Raw genomic sequence first — 24,118 nt, 5'->3', positions numbered from 1 at the left:
AAAATTTATTCAGATTGGTCCACTTCATCTTTATAGAAAGTAAGAAAAAAAGTTTAATTGTGGAACTGTGATTTTTTTTCACGATAATAGCCCAAAAAATCAATGAAAAATGGGAAAATCATCAAAATTGGGCATTTTCAAAGGTCCGTAGCAAAAAAAGAAGTGCACCACCATATTATTTTTTCTTCACCAATTATTTTGTTACAGTCTTAATAACCCAAAAATCAGGTTAAGAAAAAAAAGTTTAATTCTAGAAATTTTTGGCTTCTCAGAGGTGTACATCCTTAAACAGATGTAATTCCACTCATCTTTCTTTAAATTTCATAAATGAGGTACCAAAAGAAAGAAGAAGGATTAATCTATCAAATTGTGATAATTTCATTATGACATAATTATTACATAAATAATTGTTATGTAATTAGTTGCCATATTGTGATGTCCATACTTGAACATATATGTGTGAAGTTTTAGATGTATGCATGTGTGAAGTTTTAGATGTATGTAAAGTAAATATTTTTTTTACGAAAAATTTTAAAATATTTTTTACTTAAGTTTTCTTCATCATGTTAAAAATACTCTAAAATCATAGTAATAAGTTTTAAAAATACAGTATCATCAAAGGTATCGTTGGATTTTTAAGAACATGTATATATATTTTGTGCAATCTGTCTCATAAGCCAAATGATATAACTGGGTATTGATTGTTCTATGTGTGTTTTAATATTGTTGTATGATATGTATGTCAATCAATATGTGACACAATAATAAAATAGATTATTATTATCTTGAATGAATTTAGCTTCTTTGTTATTCATACCGCTCTTTGTTATCTTATCTAAAGGCCCGTTGTCACTTTTATCATTTTCTTGGGGGCTATGGTTTTTTTTTTCTGTACAAACTTTTTTTTCGCGACAAGTCGAAAACAATTTTTTTCTTTCAATTTTAGCATTACATATAGTGGCAGCTGAGGGTGAAACAAACAATTTTTTTTTCTCAGAATCAAAAACAAATTATTTTTTTCTCCAAAAACTGGAAACAAACTTTTTTTCCAAAAAAAAACATAGCCGGATCAAAATTTTCTTAAACAAGTTTTTGATGAAAACTTTTGATACATACGATTTTCAAATAGATCAAGTTTACCTGGTGAAAGAAAACTTTTACCAAATTAACGTTGATGCTTTGACATCGCTAGTATCAAAACAAATATGATTACAATGTAGTCTTTAATTTAGGATCGGGGGCTTTCAATGAAAAAATTAGAGACAATACTACACGTCTCAAAGTTGTTCAAATTGTATCATCCTGTTGATTAATGAATTTTGTACGTTGTTCAGCGCGAGCTGTACCTTTACAACATATGGTAGATATAAGCAAAGGGCAATTGTGTACGCACTTTTGATTTAACCCCACCTCGTGTGTCCCTTTGCCAAGACATGCTGTGTTGTATGCGTCAGTCAGGTCTTTTGTGTTGTCCAAAGTTTGGTAAATACTGCTATTTGTCTATATGCGTTCGTTTTTCTTCTCGGAGAAGTCGGATTTAGGTGCATGGTTGGGGTAGATTTGTGCTGTCAAATATATCTGATAATTCATATTGTTTGTCTTTGTGTGTCCATTTTTTTTTCTAATTTTATTTTTTCGTGAAATTGGATTTTGATGGTTTGGAGTTTTCTTTTTTACTTTCAAATATATTTGATTCTTTGAGAGTCTGGGTTTATTTTTTCAGAAAATTCGGATGTTGGCATTTGGTGTAGTCTGTTGTGCTTGTCCAATATAATTGTTAATTCTGTAAATCTGTTTACGTGTTATTAACGGTCACTGGAAAAAAAAATGACTATTGCTTTAGATTGATATCAAAATGAGAATTGACAATTAATTTCAGTGACACATGAATACACTTATAAACTGAATAGGTTTTATTTTTACCGAATCCTGGTTGATCAAGTTTCATCAATATAAAAATAGGTTCAGCCATATTTTATCATATACAGATACAAACTAACAGTGGAAAACCCCTATTCAGAGAATTTAATGTCTGTATTACTTTGTATACAGGTATACATAATTCGTTATTATACGGAAGTTATATTATCACTTTCAAACCATCTGGGATATGAAATGACCTTTTACGAGAAGTTTTTGTATTCAGCAAAGTCGAGTTTATTATCACACCGAAGACATGTTAAAACCAAAAACTTGTAAAAACTCATCAATTATAGATTTTTTTTAATTATGTAATAGATATATGATATGGAATTTTATAATACTTTGAAAATAAGTCATTATTTATGCAGAAAGATCGATAGCAATAATGGTTTCAATTAAAAAATAAACTAATTGACAGTCACAATATTCGAGGGGGAGGACAGGGGTAAGGGAGACAGGGAGAAAGGGGGTAGGAGAAAGGAGAAAGGGGTGGGAGAAAGGAGAAAGGGGGTAGGAGAAAGGAGAGGAAGGCTGGGAGAAAGGAGAAAAAATAAAATATCTCTCTTTTTAAAAAATGATCTAATATTTCAAGAAAAAATATCTCAAAAGGAGATGTTTTATTCTAATGGGAGAAAGGAGAAGGGGGGGTAGGAGAAAGGAGAAGAGGGGTGGGAGAAGGGAGAAGGGTACCCCCTGTCCTCCCCCTCATATTCGTCATCTTCAGGTTTCATATAAATGTGAATGAAAAACTTTCAAGGAAGTGTTTGCATTTGTTAAGTATAGTTATCTCTATGACACCATCATGATTTAGTTGATGGCTAAAGAATATCACTATTTCTTATTTCTGGGTGGGGGGTGGGGGGTATTCTTGATTGGAAATCCATGGCAGCGAATGTAACCGTTAACACGAGAAGCACAAGTGACGTCACTGGGGGAACAGAAAACTACTGGTCCTTGAGTTCAACCTCGTTTTCGGAAGAGTTCATCATGCTAAAATAGGACTTTTTTGTGTAGAGTTTTGTGAACTTATTTGTCTTTTTGCAACTCGTCTTTTTGGCCATAGCATTTATAGTCTGTTTTTGTGGTTTTTGATTGCATCTTTAGTGTCTTTAATCTCCTCTTTTTGGATAGCAGATACTGTAATGAAAGTAGTTTGTTTATCTTTGATTACTACTTGTTTGTTTGTTGAGGTCCAGGTCATGTGGTGTATTTAGAATAAGTAAAAATTGGTTGCAAACTGGCATATTCGGAAATTACAACATCTTATTTTTTTTATAAATAGACCTGCTATATAATGTAGGCGAACCAGGTTGTCACGCGATTCAGATATGGGTCTATTTAATAATATCTATATTTCTGTTCAATAGACCGATTAGAATATATAATCAGAATTTTTAAGGTCAGTCTTGCTCAGGATGTAATAGATTAAAACAGTTAGTAATATATAACATGTTTATTCAACTATATATATATATTCAACGGAATATATTGTTCAACATATTTACTTACATAATATTGAGACACCAATAAACGGATTTAAGCTTATATTTAATAAAAACCAAAGGGAAACTATACCAGACAAATGGTCAAGCCACGTTATTTTAAAGTGATTTACCCACGACTCCCCCCCCCCCCCCCCCACCCCCACCCCAACTACAAAGTATTTACACTTTTTGCTACCCAACATTTCCCTCATGGTGTACATGTGAATAAGTAACAAATCCTGACATTACGTTATTTGGCACTTTCTCTTCAAATACATCATTGACTTGTACATTTTGTCCTGTATATATTTGAACACGGAAAGAAATTATTATCAAATATGTACATCAATTCATAGTTTAAATACCATTTTCTTTTTCTGCTGATTCCTATCGTTTCTCATGTAAATAAGACTTGCAGTTCAAATTGTTTTTATTGTGTTTTGAGGTTGCCACACACCACATCTCTCGTTATGAATAAGCCAAAACTCCCACTTGGATATGGCGAATTCTAGCTGGACTTCTACAGAGGGATTAATGGGTACAAATTCTACCAACTACATTTTTTTTTACCTTGAACTTGAGAAATGCATTCAAACACCTGGTTCTTTTTTCCAAGGTGACAGAGGGAAGTTGTTAAGAACATGGATATATCTGAGTGCACATTTAAAGAGTATGATCCCATAGCGCGCAAAAAGTCTGAGTAGAATACAATAATTAAATGACCATTCTGACAAAACGTTATGCTATACTAGACATATTAGAATCAATACATTTACCCTCTAATTAATATTTTTACAATATCCTATTGGAATTATTGATACAATTTTGTTTAACAAATAGTAAAAACCATTATGTAAATTAAATTTGTTCTTCGACCATTGACGATTTACGTCAGAGAAATAATAAACATTCACAGAGAGTTTATATACGGGTACAAGGAGAATTCACTAATGATATATTTCGATGTTGCATTTCTAAGTTTAACCGCTCTGTCCTTTAATCAGATCAAGTTCATAATATTACATTATATTATTTCCACACCATTTATATTCATGTACAAATATTGCTCTAGAGTATTTTCAGTATATGCATTAGGGACCTTGTCGATTTTTTTTTTTTTTTTTTTTTTTTTTACCTCTAATCAATTTTGTTCAATCACAGACGGATAAAGAAAACTTCTTACAAGAAAGGTATTTACATTCCAATGGTTTGTTTTTCGTATTGCGTCAAATATTCTGCGCATTCCGGCAGACCCCCCCCTTTCCGCCTTCTCCCCAATTGCTATAGACGAACTCTGATTATAATCATTATGTGCACTAGAACTCTCTCTCCACTCTTGTCTAAATAAAGTTTTTTCGCACAAAGAAACATTTTAAAATGGAGAAAAAGAATGTTACATTTGTTAAGTGATATTGCTTTACTTTCTATTTTTCAAATCAGGTTATTTCGAATGAACCAACATGTTGGTTTTATTCCCTTAAAGTTCTTGCATTAATTGCTGTCCATGACTGTTTTTACACATCTATGACAAATACGATTTTTTTCTACCTCAAGCCTTTTCTACCTCAAGCCATCAAATTTGAAATATGTAATTTTATTTTTATCACTGTCTTTCTTGACTTATACAGGTTCGTGACTGAGTCTCTTCGCCTTAGAACATGATGTATTGTACTTGATGTTGAAGGAGCATTTATGGCTATATTAATATTTATGAAATCAATAATATCGTCATAAACTACGTAAAACGATATAAGTGAATGATAACAAAAAAATGTTAAAAAAGGAGCAATAGGGTTGCTTCGATACTGGCAAACATATCTTTTTCGGCGTTTCCGGTTTCATTGTAATGAATTGTTTTGTTGAAGACAAAGATAAATAATGCTTATTCATCGTATCCATTGTTAAAGTATATTAATAATTTCTGAATTGTTATTAAAAAGTTCTTAAGAGATCAATATTTTAATGTTTTTACAATTATATGATGTGTGTTATTACGTAGAGATTTGACAAGAACAATAGTTTGGTCAGAATGGTTCATGATAGCACTTTAAGTAAGTTGTAAGGTGTCCTTAAATATTATAGTAAATAAATAATTTGCTAATTAGGCTTCTGTTTTAGCATTATCTTTGGGATACATTTAAAAAAAAACTTATAAGTTGGAAAATTCTGTATTTCTATCACATCGAGCATCACTGAAAAGTCTTTTGTAGACGATACGCGCGTCTGGCGCAGATACAAAATGTCACTCCTGATTTCTAAAATGAGTTTATTTTCACTAAGGTTTTAGCTTCCTGTGAGAACGTTGACATTTGACAGCTATTTAATAGTCACAAAGCTCCATGGTTATTTTGGGTTTTATGTTGCTTATATATAATTTCGTTCCCTTTTTGGGGGCTTATTGTCCTTGCATCTACTGGGTGAAATTGGTCTTGATGACCGTTCTACGGCAACACAAATGTGTATGATTCTAATTTTCTTAATCTATGCAAAGATTCGTGCTCCGATATAACTACGCTTTCTCCTCCATCAAGAGGTCAATAAAACTCACGCAGAGGAGTTCGTAAATGAGCAGACAGTTCAGTTGCAGATCCAGAAATGTTCACAAGTGGGGGGCGATGAACTGCCCAAGATTGGACCCGTTTGCGTCATGCTTCAGTGATTCCCTAAAAAACCAATAAGATACTTCCCACAAAAGGGGGCCCGGCCCTGGGCCCTCCCCTTAAGTCCGCCTTTGCCGTCTGGGAGTCAAGTTCTATCACTTTGTACAATATCTCACCTGCTTCTGGTCTTCCCTATGCATGCAGTAATGTTAAAAGATCGGTACTATTTATATAATAGTTCTTGAAAAACTGGTCATTATCGTGATATATGCCCACATGACAGTGGTATAGACTAAGATAGTGAAGGCGAGGTCATTATTGCTGTCGCAGTCAATACCACTGCCCTACGGACAGTCCATGTATCACAATAATGGCCAGTTTTTCAAGAACTATTATGTTTATTTCATTGAGAAACCATGTTTTGGAATATTCTCATAAATTCAAAATGTCTACAGCGAACTCGAGTAGTTGTACGATTTCTATGACAAAGAGTGAAAACCAGTCGTAGAAATACTGCCATTTATTTTAGTGCAATTTTTCAGTATATGTTATCTTTAATTTTATAATTAACGAAAACATATAATATCCAATAAGAGATTCTTATTCTCAACCGATATGAAATAAAACAAACTGTTATTTAATCTTCTAAAAATGATACAAACATGTAGGTCTGTAGATTATGATATTTTAACTATACTGTGAAACAAAATTACAAGTTATATGGTATCATTCCTTTTCCTTAAAGAACAAACACTTTTGAGTTTATTTATACAAAACATTATTTTTGAAAAAAGGGGGGATGAACACATGAAGAATGTAACACCTTTATAATGGTATGAGATTAACCGTATACATAAATTCACCTTCAACCGATATAAAGGCAATGTGACATCTGCGCTCGTTATTTCTACTAATCAATGCTGTTTTCAAAGTACATTTTAATGAACAAGCACACACCTCAAAACAACATTATAAAGACGGTTTTAACTTTAAATGCGTAAATCTTGTTTCATTTGCAAACATTAGTACAAATACGATATGATTGTTATTTATGCTTGTATTTATCAAACAACTGTGAAAGATATTTTTATAATAAATGACCCCACTTAATTAGCATGTAAACCATACTTTAAATATTACATAATGTTTTACTATGATTTCGGATTTTGCATAAATACATTTAATTATTTCACCATTTGATAATAGCCGAAATAACGTCACGATAATGTATTTTCCCATCGCATTTTTCCACGAACAATGAAATATTATAGGAGCCCAAATATCACAAAACATAGTATATTACAAAATCCCATGAATATAAAGAACTTAGATAGGTTGAAACTCTTATAGGATGAAATATTCCGTTTGACATGTGACAACGAGAATATGAATTATATGTCTATTGTTTCTTACGTTTTGAAAAAAAAATACAATGAAAAAAGATAATTGAATGCAAACTTCATTGTCATTAGCGTGTATAACAATAATAAAATACTTTGAAGTATCATCCTATTACATGTTTTAGACCTATAATAGTTAGTTACGCTGTTACGTTTTATGCGTGTATTGATATATAGTCTCATTAATCATGTTCTAAAGAAAACATTAATGTAACATCTTAGGTAAACATTTCCTTTGTTATGAATAACGCTATATAACAGTTCCCGTAGGAACCATTATTATATACCATTTATTCAATCAGTAACAAATACTGCAACAGAACGTCCAGTACAAAAAAATATTCTAGAGTGTTTCTTTCATTTGAATTTGAAACGAATATCATAAAGGGACATATACTTCATGGAAAACAGAAAGAGGCACACACAAAAAGTCGAAAAAAGAAGACAAAACTGCACATTAATTTATATGTTTTGGAGTCGGCTATGATGTCCTTTTTCACTGAACAAGTACACATTAATAATTAGGAGACAGCTGCGGCGCACCTCCGGGTGCGTAATTTTCTCGCTGCATGCGATGAAGACCCATTGGTGACCTTTGGCTGTTGTCTACTCTTTGGTCGGGTTGTTGTCTCATTGACATATTCCCTATTTCCATTCTCAATTTTATTTAGTTGAATTAGACAAAAAGTCACAAAATCAAATTTATAAAATTGAACTGGTTATACAAAAAGTCATAATTTTATGTCGTTAATGTTTCATTTTGGAAATCTTCCATACTTCGAAATTGACTTATTCCTACCCATAGTAAGGTTCTAATTTCGATCTGTTTTGGTCATGCAATTGGAAAATAAGAATCAATATTTTCATTGCTGTGATAAATAATGTTTGTCTATCATTAAAGGTTGAACTTTTCCTCACCTTCTTAACATGAAATTGTCCATATTTTGAGTTGGAGCTCATACAATTTGTCCTAAAAATAGTACCTTACACTGTAAAAATCTTATTGAGATTGGCAAGAGCGATATCATCAGTAGACAAAAGTCTATGCACTATATCAAGTTCTAAATCGTCTCTTGTCAATATCAAAGGTTTCTTGTTCAAAGTTTTTGATGGAGTTTTTTTATAGTGACAACCGTCAATAGTCTTATTCAGAATAAAATATCATCCTATCTTTCTGAAGACTTGGATGGACTTTAATGAGAATTCTGACAACAAATGATTTGGAAAAAGTTTCGGTGATTTTGGACGATGTCATGTTATTTGATATATCATGGACGGTCAGAGAAAACCTTGACCTTGATTTGGATATTGGTCAAGTTAAGTTTGATAGTGACAGTTGAGCTTTGCAGAGACTAACGATGATATGCCATAGACACGATTATTTTAAGTCTAAAAACAATAAGATATTACATGAAACATCGTGAACATCAATTAAAACGACACCGTTAATTTTATTCATTTAAGAATACCGTTGATTTTTTATGTTTGAGCGGAGGAAGAATAGTATGTTTGAGCTGAAAGGGTAGATCCAACCTATAATATTCATAGATATAAGAAGATGTGGTACGAGTGCCAATGAGACAACTCTACACTCAAGTCACACTTTATAAAAGTAAACCATTATAGCTTAAAGTACGATCTTCAACACGGAGCCTTGGTGCACACCAAACAGCAAGCTATAAAGGGCCCCTCCAAAAAATACTAGTGTAAAACCATTCGAACGGGAAACCAAACGATCTAATCTATATATATTTACATTTATTTGTCTTTCTAGACTAACAACTCAGTTTTCTGGTAGAAATAATCTTCCGAAAATCGTGGTTGGAAAAATAAAACGAATATAAATCCACGATAAATGCATTTTCTGTCAAATAAAACACGGAACCTTCATCAGAACCAATGAACAGTAACGTTTTCTGTCCCAATACAATATTTGTAAAGCACTTTTCGCTATTTGTAAACTGTTGACAGAATACAATGTATTGAAAGCTTAAATGTAAATACAAGGATAAAACCATTAAGCAGTTCCTTATAGTCATACCATGTATCAACACTAACTTTGTATTCATACATATATTTCTATTTTTCAGCAACAGTTTGGCTTCAATGCTTCGTTTTACTAGTCAGAGGTAAGATTTTACTACTACTGATTTAGCTAATCTTATCCTTTTATGGGAATTATTTGATGATAGCAAAAGAATACATGTAAAAATATGTAGGTGAGTCGTCATGGAAATGCAATGTGATGACCGAGTCAAAACCCCCAAACTATATGAACTATACGACGGTCTGCGGAACTCCGAATGATTTTTGCCTTTGCCTTATCTTTATTTGTTGTTCATCTGTTTTGTTTTTTTTTTGTTTTTTTTGTTTTTTTTTTTATCGTTGATCGTTATTACTAAAGCATATTTAGAGATCAAAATATGAAAAGAGCAGATCAGCTATTATAATGGTTATGGCCAGAATAGATGGCAAGCCAGTTCGTAGATGATTAAGATAAATTCGTTAGAATTTATTCAAATGTTGAGATTAATAAGGTAAACATTTAGGACGATAGTTTGATTAAAGCCTTTATTTCAACAAAAACAATTTGAACTTCAAATATAATTTACACTCTGCAAAGGATAAGTAAAAAGTGACAAAAAGATCTTTTGTTCGCTGTCCATATAAAATCGAATATAATTACTAGAGGATTAATGATTTAACCAAACAGTAAACTTACTAATGTATCTAAAGCTAGTCAACCGTTGAATAGATACATGTAATTTTGTTAAAGAAAACATCTGAGGTCATATGAAATGTTTAAATATAACTACCTGATAAAAAAATATGTGGAGATTTTTTTTTTGACATATTGCGTAATTTAACTATTTTTTTTTTAAATTGTATATACTTCTTGACGTTTTCCTTGGTTATGTATTATTATGCACATGCATTGAAAAAAAAGTAAAATCACAAACATACTGAACTCCGAGGAAAATTCAAAACGGAAAGTCCTAAATCAATGGAAAAATCAAAAGCTCAAACACATCAAACTAATGGATAACAACTGTCATATTCCTGACTTAGTACAGCTCAGTACAGGCATTTTCTTATGTAGAAAATGGTGATAAAACCCTGGTTTAAAAGCTAGCTAAACCTCTCACTTGTATGACATTCGCATCAAATTCCATTATATTGACAACGAAGTAGACCTATGCTTATGGTAGACATGCAATATATAATAACATATAACAGAAGCGGGTTTAAGGGGGCCACGGTGCCCGCCCCCTCTTGTGTGGAAAAAAAATGATTGATTATTTAGGAAGTCACCAAGGCATGCCTGAAGCGGACCCCCTTGTAAGGCAGTCAGGTCCTTCTTGTTAACATTTCAAGATCCGCCACTTTATAAAACAGAATTACGTTAATAATTATTTAAAATCATAAAAAAATATTATATCGATTCAGACATGAAAAATAAGAAAAAATGTTTTTAAAATGATTCATCCTTAACTTCAGACAAAAACATACAACTAGTGACACATGTAAGCAAACCTGACGTGTTGGTTTGGGTCGTGTTGCACAGTCTTTTGTTTTCTGTTTAGTATTTTGAGGACGGTTGTTTGTCTATCCGTGAAGTCTTTTATCCGTCTCATGATTGTATCATTTTACTGTGCTCTTCAACATTGTACAGCTTTGACTTTATAACTTTTTGATCTGAGCGTCACTGGTGAGTCTTATGTAGACGAAACGCGCGTCTGGCGAATAAGATCATAAGCCTGGTACCTTTGATAAATATTTACACCACTGGATCGATGCCACTGCGGGTTGACGTTTCGTCCCGAGGGTATCACCAGTCCAGTAGTCAGCACTTTGGTGTTGACATGAATATCAATTATATGGTCATTTTTATAAATTTCCTGTTTACAAAATTATGAATATTTTGAAATACTTTGGCATAACTTTATGGAATTTTAGGTCCTCAATGCTCTTCAACTTTGTACTTCTTTGGATTTATAACTATTTTGATATGAGTTTGACAGGTGAGTCTTATGTCTGTCGTATTAAATTATAAGCCTGGTACCTTTGTTAACTATTTACTGCTTAATTTTTTTAATGGCCTCATTGGTATTTTCTAACATTTTGATCATTAATGTTTTTTCATGTTGTGTGACTCAATAGTAGGCTGAATATGTCAAAAAGACTGCAACCAATATAGACGCAAATAACAAAATCAATCCAATTAAAATGGAGTTTATATCGATTAAGCGAGTTACGATAAATAAGAATTTTAATTGATAACAATAGACTGGTTTAGACTGGTTATTTTTGTCAGTGTCATCTGTGTCCAAAACAATAGAGCAGGATCAAGTTTTCTTTGGTTCTGTTTTTTTTTTTGGATTCTTGATTTGAATTCAGTGCAGAAAGTTGACCGAATCTCTCTTAGTATAGACGCCAAACCCTTTGACTTATTTTGAAGATAGGTAAAGCAATGTATTATTGCAATGTAAAACTTATTTTTTTTCATCGATATAATTACAATAATCTTCATCATATTGAACCCATCCTCGTTGCCCCTGTGTATATATAACACTGCCAAATTCATGCCTTTTGATATACTGTAACAGCAAAAAGATCATTGTAATCTATGCGATAAAAACGTTCCTTTGTTTGGACCTAATTTAACAAATCAACTTTAATTGATTTAATGGGTTATTACATCATTAATTTGCGTTAGCTGGTACAATTAACTTCATGAATTAAAACCTGGATAAGATAAATATCAATCGAACAATGCTATCTTTATACTTAACGTTGCATTTAACATCAATGTATTTGAGCACGAGATTGCAATACAGATAGACACATACACCTTTTGGTCATGGTTTAACTGTCTCACTATTTTGCTACAACATTTGACTAATAGATACCATCTGTACTGGAATACTAAAAAAGTATTATTGCTCTTTTCAAGGAAAAAAGACTTCAAAATAACAAACATGGTGAATTATCTTTGTATGAAAATAATCGAAGTCTTCATGACTACAAGACATAAGAAGTTGCCACACGGTATAGAAATATCTTTTGGTTTGAATGAAAATCACCTCATTGGAAATAATAATTCTATTGATGCATTAAAACGAGACTGTATTCCTTGCATTTTAGTTCTAAGTATTGATAGGAACAATACGATGGGTAGCAAAAGTGGAACATTGAACGCTCAATACACACTGTGCTAACAGTCAAAACAATTAAAAAACATTAAAACTTAAACCGTGACAATACATGTAAATGAATGAATAATAAAACGCCCATAAACAGCAAATATGGATCATTGTGACCCCAATATTCAAAGTAAGTTAAAAGATGATACTAGTATTTTAATCGTTAAGCCAATGGTCATTATATTAGAGTTTCAACAGGGATTCTTTTGTAAATCTGACATTAAGAGTGGTTTTGAAAGTAGAAGAAAACATCTATAACACCATAGTGAAAAAAATATTATGATGTAACACGTGTGAGTCTTCAACAAAGCAAACTAAACACTATCATACTCGATGATCAATTGAATAAATAGATATGACAAACACGGACGAATAGCATACAATAAATCAGTCTTTGTAAATGACATAATTATGTTGGGCTAAGAATGCAATTTGAATCATAACCTACTCGATTGTTTTGGGCTTTTTAATTCAATTATGTACGTATACAATATTATAAAACATACTTCAAAAACCACATAAGACTTCAAATTAGTGCATAAACTTAAGCATTCAGAAGAGAGTGTTAAATACTCAAATCTTTTTAAATTATCGGATAATGATATAATTTATAACAGTGTGTTGTGCAATGAATTATACAATTATATTTCTACAATATCTATCACAATTGAATAGTCGTGAGTGAAATGTCTTCGTCATTAATTGTTAGCGTAAGTGTTCTGTAAAATAAAACGGTGTCTTTTATTGTATATGTCTTCATTCAACACCAAACTGTCGATTCACTTTGACATTATTTCTTTTAACATATATATTTTCAGTTTTGAAATCAATGCGTGAATCAAGTAAAATAAGAACAAAATCAAGTATACATTAGTTAAAAAAGCCTTACAAATATAGTCTATGATTTTCTAATTTCCAACAGAACTAGACAAAAATCCTTTATGAAATTTGTATTTCTACCCTACCAAATGTCCAGGAAAAATTAGTTTCTCGATATTGAACAGCAATTTCTCAATTTTATTTCTACTTCAAAAATGGCAATTAACCTCTTCTCTCTTTAAACCAGTAGTCATGAATACGTATCGTTTTATTCAATAATTCATCATATCATCTTGACAATTGCGATAAATAGTAGATATATAATGAGACAACTATCCACCAGAATTCAAATAACGTGGACATCACCAATTATAGGCCACAATGTGGCCGTAGACAACGATAAAAAGTCGATATTATATATCCAACAATAAAAAAAACACGACATGAAAAATGTGAAACAATTCTAACAATAAAAGTAACTGCCTAAATATAACAATTCAATTTCCGAAAAACAAATATGACAGGCATGAACCAACGACAACCACTGAATTATAGGCACCCGACTGGGAACAGCGACATCAATAATGTGGAGAGTTAAACGTTTCTGTGACCGCTCAATCCTCACCCTTGCTGTAACGGTACAACTTTATAGCAAATTGTAAAAATCAGTTTGAAATGGCTTCACGTATTTCACCTGTACGAAGCACAAAAGCCAAATTAAAGAAAAACAAAGCACCGATAGGAAAGTACTCGCAGACCCCCACCCAGCCATTATGGCTCCTACGACAATGGGATCTTTAAATCGTTATAATTACAGGGACAATTGACCTATGCATTATATATACATTTATTCATATTCATATAAATCATCTATTACTGGTATGTTTTAAAAGTTTGTTTTATCAAATAAATTTTTGTTCAAAGTAAATCATGTTTAATACTAGTTTTTCACATGTGTTAGTGGATTTATCAATATTAAATGAACTTACTACTATACCTATTAATTTAGCTTATTGAAGTTCAAAATAAAGCGAAATTTATTCAACCATTCAGGTTTTTGGCGTTTCAAATCATAAGCCTGGTATCTTTGATTACTATTTGCTAGAGTTCATTACCTTTGTTTTTGAAATTTACATAAAACGTATTAACACGGCACTTGTCAAAAAGATTATTCTACACCAAACCTATAACACAATACTTGTCAAAAAGATTAATCTATATCAAACCAAAAGCGTTGATCAATGCCCTGCTCCAGACAGGCTACAAGACTCATTAAGTAAGATTAGATTGACCAAACGTGTTCATTTTTCCTGCAGTATAGGCATTTTACGTCACCTAGTTCTTAAGAGGATTATCATTATACCCCTGAAAGATCTGTTTAAAAATACAAATTCGTGTGTTTATTCTTATGATTATAAACACAAATCAAGGTCAATGAATATAATAGATTAAATAAGTAACTAAGTAATCTGATTATTTCCCCCCTGATAAAGCTTAGTAAACTGTGTCCATTTTTTAACCTTACATCGTCCTCATTAATTACCCGATCAAATAATCATTTTGCCCTATTATATGTGTGATTTCGGATTTGGGACGAGGTGATTTTGTTTTAGTCATTTATTCCCTAATAAAACAAAGATGGGTTATTTTTTTTAAACACTGATGACATAAATAGTTGTAGTTCAGGTTTGTTTTTTTTTTGGCGATTTATCTGCTTTGAATATGTACAAAAAAACTGAGAAAGATTTTGATGTTGGAATTTATTGTACATATTTCCGAATTATGAAAACAAGTTGCAAATGCGTGTATGAGCAAAAGAACGATAACGAAAGAAAAATACATTCGAATAGAAAAGGTGTATTTGAAGGCAAACAAATGTCATCTATACTATTAAACGAGAAGACCTCATTTTATGTGTCGCTTCTCTTCCTTCCACAATAAATCAATCATCATGCCTCTATGTCCTATAGGTAACATGCATAGTCGCATTTGTCATCCATTCTTATGATTATTCAGATTGAGTTATTTTGGGAGAAAAACGACAAAAAAGGAGTCCGGATATGATTCCGTCATCAGACTGAATTTTAGTCATAGATAAGACTTCCGGTTTGAAACATGCACAAATACAACCAATCGTATGATAGATAACAAAAATGAAAAATAAATAAGCCAATCAGAGCGTTCTCAATATCATGGTGTTTAGATCGCAAGAACCACAACTATTATACCTCCTTATAGAGGACAATTATTTTTCGCGTTTATCTACATGTAAACTACGATTATACTACTTCAATATATAGAGACTCTCTGTATTCTGTCTACTGTTTTCTTTGAAATGTTTACTATTCAAGGGGTCATACCACTTGCATAATTGATAAGTAAAACATGCTCAACTTCATTTAAAACTATATCGACCAAAAACGTTAACCTGAAGCGGGACAGACGGACGGCCGACCGAACGAACGAACGAACGTACGGATGCACAGACTAATAAATATAATGTCCATAAATGGGGCATAAAAATTTATGGTTGGAAGGGAAAATAGTGATTTGGGAAAAATGAAGTAAGGTAGAGATTAGAGGGAGACAGGACCTTTTTCGGGGCGTCGGGATCGGGTGTTTTTAAGCTCGGGATTTGGGGATTGATCCTTACGGAATCCGGGAATATTTTTTTTTCGATTCAGGATTTCGGGATATGAATTTCTTTAAATTCTGCATCTCGGGATTTCATGATTTTAAGCCTGGGATTTCGGGATCAGAACCCGTCCGACCACCCCTCAAATTAGACTAAGTCGGTCTTAGTCATTTATACATGATTCATATCCTACCATCGGTATATGTTAATAAGACTCTCAAAAGAAAAGGCACTCATGGATTGTCCTAGAAGCATATTTTATTATACTAATAATGGTCTATATATAAGCAGTTACATTTATTTCATGTTTGAAACGGTGCAAATTTTTAATTTGATTTGACTTTTACCAAAAGAAGCATTGTAGCAAAGGAGAAGAATAATTGTGGTCGGCCAGAAACACGACTATAATTGAATTTAACAGAAAAGAAACAAATATCGGACTTTGGAAAAAGGGAGAGGGCTTTTGATACCTTTTATTAAATTCTTCATACATAATATCTTTTACAAAAAATCATCCAACAACAATTCACAAGCTGTATATGCCCGCGATTTCGCGGGTGTGTTCTAGTGATTTTGTAATCTATAACAAACACTGCGGGTTTTAAAAAGAGCATCTACTTTTTGGGAATAATCAATGTATTTTTTTTTCAGCTTGTGGACAATACATAGAACTTGGTAGTTCATCTACCAGTAGTATATCGATATCAAACTCATATGCTCCTTATTCCAACTGTATATGGGTAGTTGAAGCAGATAGTGGATATCGTGTAGAACTCAACATATCGTCCTTTGTAGGTCAGGAGTTAAGTGGAAGTTGTGTAGACTATATAACGGTAAGGGTATTAGTGTTATTAAGAAAATAGTCTATTTACAAACTCCGTAATAGAGGTTAATTTGTTCGAGTTGTTTTCCTTGGTTGGAGTGCCAAAACTGTTATTGACAATGAAGATCTCGCAGGTAGAGCAAATTCATTTGAGCAAAATGCGTAGAATCATTTAAAAAAAAATCAAATTATATTATGTTTTATTTGTCGATGTATATATTTTCTATGGGATTGTAATCAGGACTATGCAAAACCTCGAAATAAAATATCAGTAAAAGCACAATTTTTCCTCATTCTATGAAAAACTTATACCCACGAAAATGAACGAATCAAAAGAATCATGCTTTGCACGGACAACAGTACATTTTTTTCTTCCAATGTCCTGAACCAAATCAGGAATTTGACAGTTGTTGTCAATAAGTCCGTTTCTATGTATGTTTGTGTTTGTTTTTGTTGCAGTTCAGTGTTTCTGTTGTTCCGCTGTTTGCTTCTTATAGTTGATGTGTTTCCCTCGATTTAATTTATTTTCGCTTATTCGATTAATGACTATTGAATATCAGTATTCTACTGCTGCCTTTATTTAGAACAAGTCTACAATTTGGCAAAGGGAGACATATTTTGTCTAGATTGTTATAACAGAATCAAATTGAAAACTGACATAACGACTACATGGTGATGATTGCAGCTCTTTTAAATTTTGGTTTCAATTTGTTGCACTTGTTCTGTTGTTTTCCTCTTATAAGTGATGTGTTTCCCTCGGTTTTAGTTTGTAGCCAATATTTCTTTTCTCTCAATCGATTTATGACTTTTGAACAGCGGTATACTACTGTTGCCATTATTTAGACTCTGTGAAATTGAGAACATGACCTATGTATAGAAAACTGTTTTAGCTGAAGACTGTAAGTTGACCTCCAGATGTTTTTTGATTATTTGTGTCGTTGGTTGACTGTCTCATCAAAGTATATGTAACATTTGTATTCACATTAATTAAGGACACAGATGCAACGATGTGCAAGTGTTCATTGATAGGGATATCAAAGCTCACATTGTATTATTCACAATTTTTGGATATTACCCCTGAAGTGTTTCGGGGGTATAGGGAGTAACAAATCAATTGTGAATTTCATTTGAGTTCATAAATACTAAATATGTGCTTTGTTCATTCAAAATGTTGATTGTTTATTTAACTAATAAAATTTCACATTTGATAATAAACCGATAGCGCAACTGACCTGGGGGTTTTGAATACAAAATAAAGCAAACGTATACAATAAATCTGGTATAAGGTATCAAAACCTAAACCCCATTTAATGTAAGAAAATATTGTTTTATAATTTAAATTCTCATTTTGAATCTGAAACTAAACAGAATTACGTTATTTTAGGTAAGGGACGGTAGTGATAGCGCAGATGAAGTATTAGGTAAAACATGCACAACGTTAACTAATTCCATAGTCACTTCCACTGCTCGGTGGATGTGGGTTCAGTTTAAAAGTGATGGAGAGATAACAACTTCCGGTTTGACAGCAAAACTTTCTACAGTATACGCAGGTATGAATAATGTACAAAATTATATCTCTGTAATTTATAATCATACTGTGTACCAACATAGAGTACTAGTATACAAAATCGAAAAAGAATCAATATCATCAAATAAAAAAAGCCACCATGAAGATATGATTGAGAAACAAAAAGAAGATACCATACTAGTCACTTATAGTAAAGTTTTAATATTAGCTATTGATGAAAATGATAGAAGTAATTGTTTTAAACTATAAAAGTCATTTTTGTTTGTTTGTTTCAGGTTCAGTCATAAGTAATTATTCTTCACCTTTAGAAAGTGAGTATACTTACTATTTTTTTTATCAATGTCAATATGCTGATATTAAAAGAACGTATATGCGTTGATAAAGCATTCATTCAATACACTCAGAAAAATAGTTCTGTTGTACCAATTGATATGGGACACAAGTCTCAGAAAGAAATGAAACTCTCCAATTTCATCCACCACTTTTTATATGCACTTCTGGCTTTCAAGACTTTTGACTGACTTCCGAGTACTTTGGCTTGCAGCAAACCAGAAACAAGTACACGAATATTATTCTGAAACGGCCAATTCGATCTCAGATACACGATACACACAACAAAAATACCAGTCTACAATTGTCTATAAAAGAAATATATTTCAATCTGACTATCAACACTAGTAGATTTATAAAATCATAATTAATGTTGACCAAATGTACTATCATTTTCATTATTTTACAGGTTGTAAAAGTTTTCAATATGAATGTGACAATCGTATATGTTTAACGCGGGCCTATTTATGTGATGGGTTCGAGGATTGTGGGTGCAGTGATTGTGACGAGTCTGCGTGCACTGGACTACCATTTAGTGAGTAATCTAACAATAACAAACTTAATACAGATATGTAATAGTGATCTTTCAAACCATTGATAACATAACACTTATCGACAGTAATAAAGGTTTAATAAAACACCCTACATACACGTTGAATTTAAAATCGGATGTTTGTCTTTAACTTTCGAAATAAAGCTATACAAGTGCGTTTTTGACGTTTTAAGTTTGGAAGGTGAACGATTAAATAACATAAGTACACTATTTTTAAGAAATATTATAAGCAAGATTCATTGAGACGTTTGTAACAGCACTTTATTGTTGCATTTCAAAATTTGGAAAAGTTTCACCAAATAAAGATAAGGTGTCTTTGACTGAGATAGAAACGCTATAGTATTTCGAAATATTCATAGTCTTGTAAACAGAACAGTTAATGTATAGCTATGACTAAATCAATGATAACTTATGGCAACACAAGTTTTGACTACTGGGCGGGTAATACCCTTTGTGAAGAAATCTTTACTAGCAGAGACATCGACACAATTGTTGTATATAAGCTCATGTCAGTACTGTTGGAGGTTCAATCGGCAAGGGTATCACAAGCCCAGTAGAAAGCACTTATACAGGAATATCATTTCAATGTTCATAACCTGTAAATCTACTGTTGTTTAAGTTCTAAATAAGTTGCAACACTAAGTATTTATCTCCCCAAAGCATAAATTGCATATTTGAATTTGGTAATTGGAATTTTTGGGTTGTAATGCTCAACAAATTTGCTTTTAACCGGCATTCCAATATTTTTTTCATCAATTACAATGATGATTCTTATGTAGACGAAACGCGCGTTTTGCGTCAAAATCTATAGACCTGATACTTTGACGAGCTTTGTTTTAAACGAGAACGTTAAAAATTATCCTTTTTTAATCTTTTATCTCAGTTGATTTCAAGTGGCCTTTTATCAGAAAATATCAGTTTTACCAAATTGTATACCAAAATGTTTCAAAAAGGGCTATCATTGACATTGTGTTTACAGCCTATTAGATAGTGTTTAAAGTAATGCATACTTATGTTTACTTTTTCAGGTCGATCTGAGCTTATGGGAATGAGTATCGGCATAGGATCATTTCTTTCAATTGGAATTTTTGTCTTTTCATGTCTATATGAAAGATACAGGAAACTTAAAGCAATTAGGCAAGGAAACTTAGAGATGGATCCACTAGCTGGAAATTCAAAGAAAGCGAAAATTGCTTGGCATAAATGAGGAAAATTCTTATTTAGTCATAACATTTGTATCATTAAAAAGAATGACCGTTTCCATTTCAAATATGCCTGAAATATTATATTACTCCTAGAAGTTGACTACAACATTAAGGTTTAATAATGTAAATCACGTTGAACTGCATCAATGATAGAAACACAAATGATAGCACTGATCCCAAAATACGTCCATGTCTTCCTAGGTGAAATGAATACAAACGAATGTTGTTATATCAATTATATATCATGACCAAACAGAATGTAATATGTTGCTTTTAAGAGGTTTAATGTTTTACGACTTAACTCATCGGTATAACACATACACTGTGGAAATCAGTTGTGTGTCGTTCATAATATTCATTGGTAAACTGCTTAGATATAATATGTTTTCTTTTGATTTTGTTATATTCAAATCAATTCAAAACGGTTTGCCTTGTAAAGTCCTAGTACTAAATTTAAGCCTTACATGAAATCCACGGACGTGTGTGCATCACATGTGAGCGGTTTCATGGTGATTTATTATTAAATATACCCACAGCTATGCCAAACAGTTCATCATGATAAGAAGTGATACTTGCCTATTTGCAAGTCTATTTTATGTAGGATACAAACTAATTGAGTTGCATTACCCATTCAATTTTTCTTGTGCAGTTTCGGTTATAACAAAAATCGATATTGCCACAATATAGCCCTTTGCACTCGACGTGGCCGTTTGAATCGACCGGATTTTTTTTAACTTAAATTAATTAAAACGTGAATTAAAGAAGTTCAGTTCATCGTTTTTTCATAAACTGTCAAAAAGTTTATTACAATCTGATTTGATTGAAAACATACATTTGTGACATGTTGGAAATCTGATTCTATAATGGTTATTCTTAATTACTCTTTTTTTTAAATGTCAATGTAATCTGTTCTTTTTAATCATTTAAGATTCTAATTGTTAAACAACTGTACATTTACTGCATATCTTTGCTTTAATCTGTGAAATAACTATGGTTTGTGTATTATAGTTCATATGTTATTTTTACATAAAACATTTTTTTAAATTCGTTTTGTTTTGTTTTTTGTTGTAGGATAATTGGGGAGACCTCCGAATGGAAAGTTAAATTTCTCAGATGATCTCAAGAACAACATGACGAAAGAACCAACATACAATAATACATTTAGGAGAAATTAGAGAAACATTTTTGTTACGCTAGATAATGGCACTTGTTTTTAATTTCAAAGTCGTGGTCCGTCCTGTTTTTAAAAAAAATCTTACAAATTTCGTTAATTTTTATCATGGAAAAATAGCACTTTGCACTTTTAAATATCACGATACACTCTTTTTCACTGCACATTTGCATTTTCAAAGTATTTTCTTCCGGAGAAAGAAAGGTAATTTCAGCACATTTCAATGTTGTTCTTGAATGATTCATGTACACTTCAACTTGTCCAATCGCACTAATTTGTAAATTATCAAGAAACTAAAGTTTCAACTCCCTTAGTCAAATTTGACCTTATATCGAATCGGCTATTAGTTTTATTCTCTTTATGGTCATAAAGCTCTTCGGCTGATTCGATACTTACCTTTTCTTGTCTTTCAAATATTCGGCTTTGAGTGCTCCTGAAGAAGTTGAATCCAGAAAAGGGCTTTGAACGCATGAGATTTTTAAAGCGTGGTTTTTATCTAACATTTTTCTTCGTTTCAGATGAAAGAACAAGATATGAATAAACATTTTTATTCTATATATAGTCAAAGGGCAAAATTAAGTACCCACTCAGTTAGGTCTTATTATTTCAACTAAAATCAACATTTTCCCAAAAAGTTATACTTGCATTCTCCTATTTTAAAAGTACTAACGACTAGCCTGTTATATCGTACTGTAGGTTGGTGATCATATTACGACTTTGATTCAGTATCGTTCGGGAGATTTTACTTACATGGTCGACATTTAGATAACTGTATGCTCAAACCATAGATTTCGTGTTTAAGAAATATGCCATACATGATTGAGAAACCTGGATTAATAAGGAACAGTGAAGTCATTAGGGTAATATGAACATAGAAGAAAGAAATACGTTAGAAGGGAGTTAACTCCACCTGTAATCTAAGCAATGTATGTTAGAAGGGAGTTAACTCCACCTGTAATCTAAGCCATGTATGTTCCCTATCATCTTCATTTAGTCGAAATTTAAAAAGTTACCACTAATTTATCGAATAGAACAATGTAATTTTCTTAAAATCGGTTAAAATGAATTGATTTGCATATATTAAACATGCTAAACTATTAAATATCATATAGTAAACATCCCTAAATAATAATATTAATATTTTATTCAATAAAATATCAAGCATCTTTATAATTACAATACACAATATATACGATACATAAAGACAATACTAACACATAATATGGTAAAAAAATATTGGCATTTTATGAGTGCAGTATCCTTAAGTGTATGAAACAATTTGCTGATATTTTATCAGGGATAACCCATGAAAGCTCTAAAGCTTGTTTCCAATGGGGTCCCTTCATGTAAACGGCTTATAGTGTTCGGCATACAAAAAAAAGATAACACACAAATTAATATGACTTAAAAATTCATATTAAAAGTAATTTATATAAAAATATGATTAATAATATAAAAAGTAGTCTGATGAAGCCGCACTATAACTTTTGGTTAAATGCTCTGGCGCTAATTTTGAATTCCTTTATTTTCTTTATTTTTTTAACCTTAATTGGCAACATATTCCAATCTTGTATGCCATTAAAATAAAATGTGTCTTTTTGTCGACTCCTTACTGGAGGAACCCAGAGGTTATATTCACCAACTTTTAACATTGTCTATAGTGTGTTGGAATATTACTGGACGTGAGGTTTGACTTTTTTTTAGTTCTTTATATTTGCAAACTTGTAGGACCTGCTCTGACAATTGTAGGTCCACTTGTTACAAATATCTTTTGCTGAAAATGAATACAAATTTTCTCAAACTACAAAAGGTGTGAACCTTATTTGACCATGGACAGTTTGTTTTTTTTAAAGTTTTTTATTTTTTATCATCTCTCTCATCGAGCTTTCCAATCTTTTGTTTTTTGTTTTATTGTACTATTGAAGAAACTTTTGGCATGTACACTGATTCGTAAATGGGTGATTCCAAAAAGTGTTTCAATAAGGTAATACATGTATAAAATTTGAAGTGATATTTTTCCCAATCAACAAGAAAATAAAATGATTACCCAAAATATATACCGTATTATTGGTATGCCTGAAAGATCTGAATAAGAACAAAATGTTTGCATGAACTTCTTTCGCTTTATACTTTTAATTTTATAGACAAGGTATTAGTTATAAAAGCAGACGTTGTCTCTCATTGGCACTCAAACCACATCTTTCTATATCTATTGTTTGGAAAGTGACCTAAGGACGTTCTTCTGTCGATGAGATAAACAAAAATACAAAATAAAAAAACAGAAAAGTTAAAAGGGAAATGATAAAAAGATGGAATATATACTAGTATATCATGTATTTTCATTGAAACATTCATTGAAAAGTCAAATATGGATATACGGATCATAAGTTGGAAATGTGGATCCGTGTAATTTTTAGACGTAGGTAAATTTTAGAAAATTATT

The 24,118-nt window shown here is 31.8% G+C and overlaps 1 protein-coding gene across 1 annotated transcript in view; it reads left to right on the top strand.

Moving 5' to 3' along the window:
* Window positions 1-21,551, top strand: part of LOC143048413 (dorsal-ventral patterning tolloid-like protein 1) — a 28,531-nt gene extending 6,980 nt beyond the window's left edge. The window contains exons 2-7 of the mRNA XM_076222095.1: window positions 9,498-9,536; window positions 16,717-16,898; window positions 18,273-18,438; window positions 18,692-18,727; window positions 19,156-19,281; window positions 20,328-21,551. Of these exons, the coding sequence (XP_076078210.1) occupies window positions 9,498-9,536; window positions 16,717-16,898; window positions 18,273-18,438; window positions 18,692-18,727; window positions 19,156-19,281; window positions 20,328-20,506 (728 nt within the window). The 3' untranslated portion in view covers window positions 20,507-21,551. The remainder of the gene's footprint in view (window positions 1-9,497; window positions 9,537-16,716; window positions 16,899-18,272; window positions 18,439-18,691; window positions 18,728-19,155; window positions 19,282-20,327) is intronic.
* The last annotated feature ends 2,567 nt before the right edge of the window (window positions 21,552-24,118 follow it).

Source organism: Mytilus galloprovincialis, chromosome 10, assembly GCF_965363235.1.
Source record: "Mytilus galloprovincialis chromosome 10, xbMytGall1.hap1.1, whole genome shotgun sequence".
NCBI lineage: Eukaryota > Metazoa > Mollusca > Bivalvia > Mytilida > Mytilidae > Mytilus > Mytilus galloprovincialis.
This window is presented reverse-complemented; position numbering and strand designations above follow the sequence as displayed.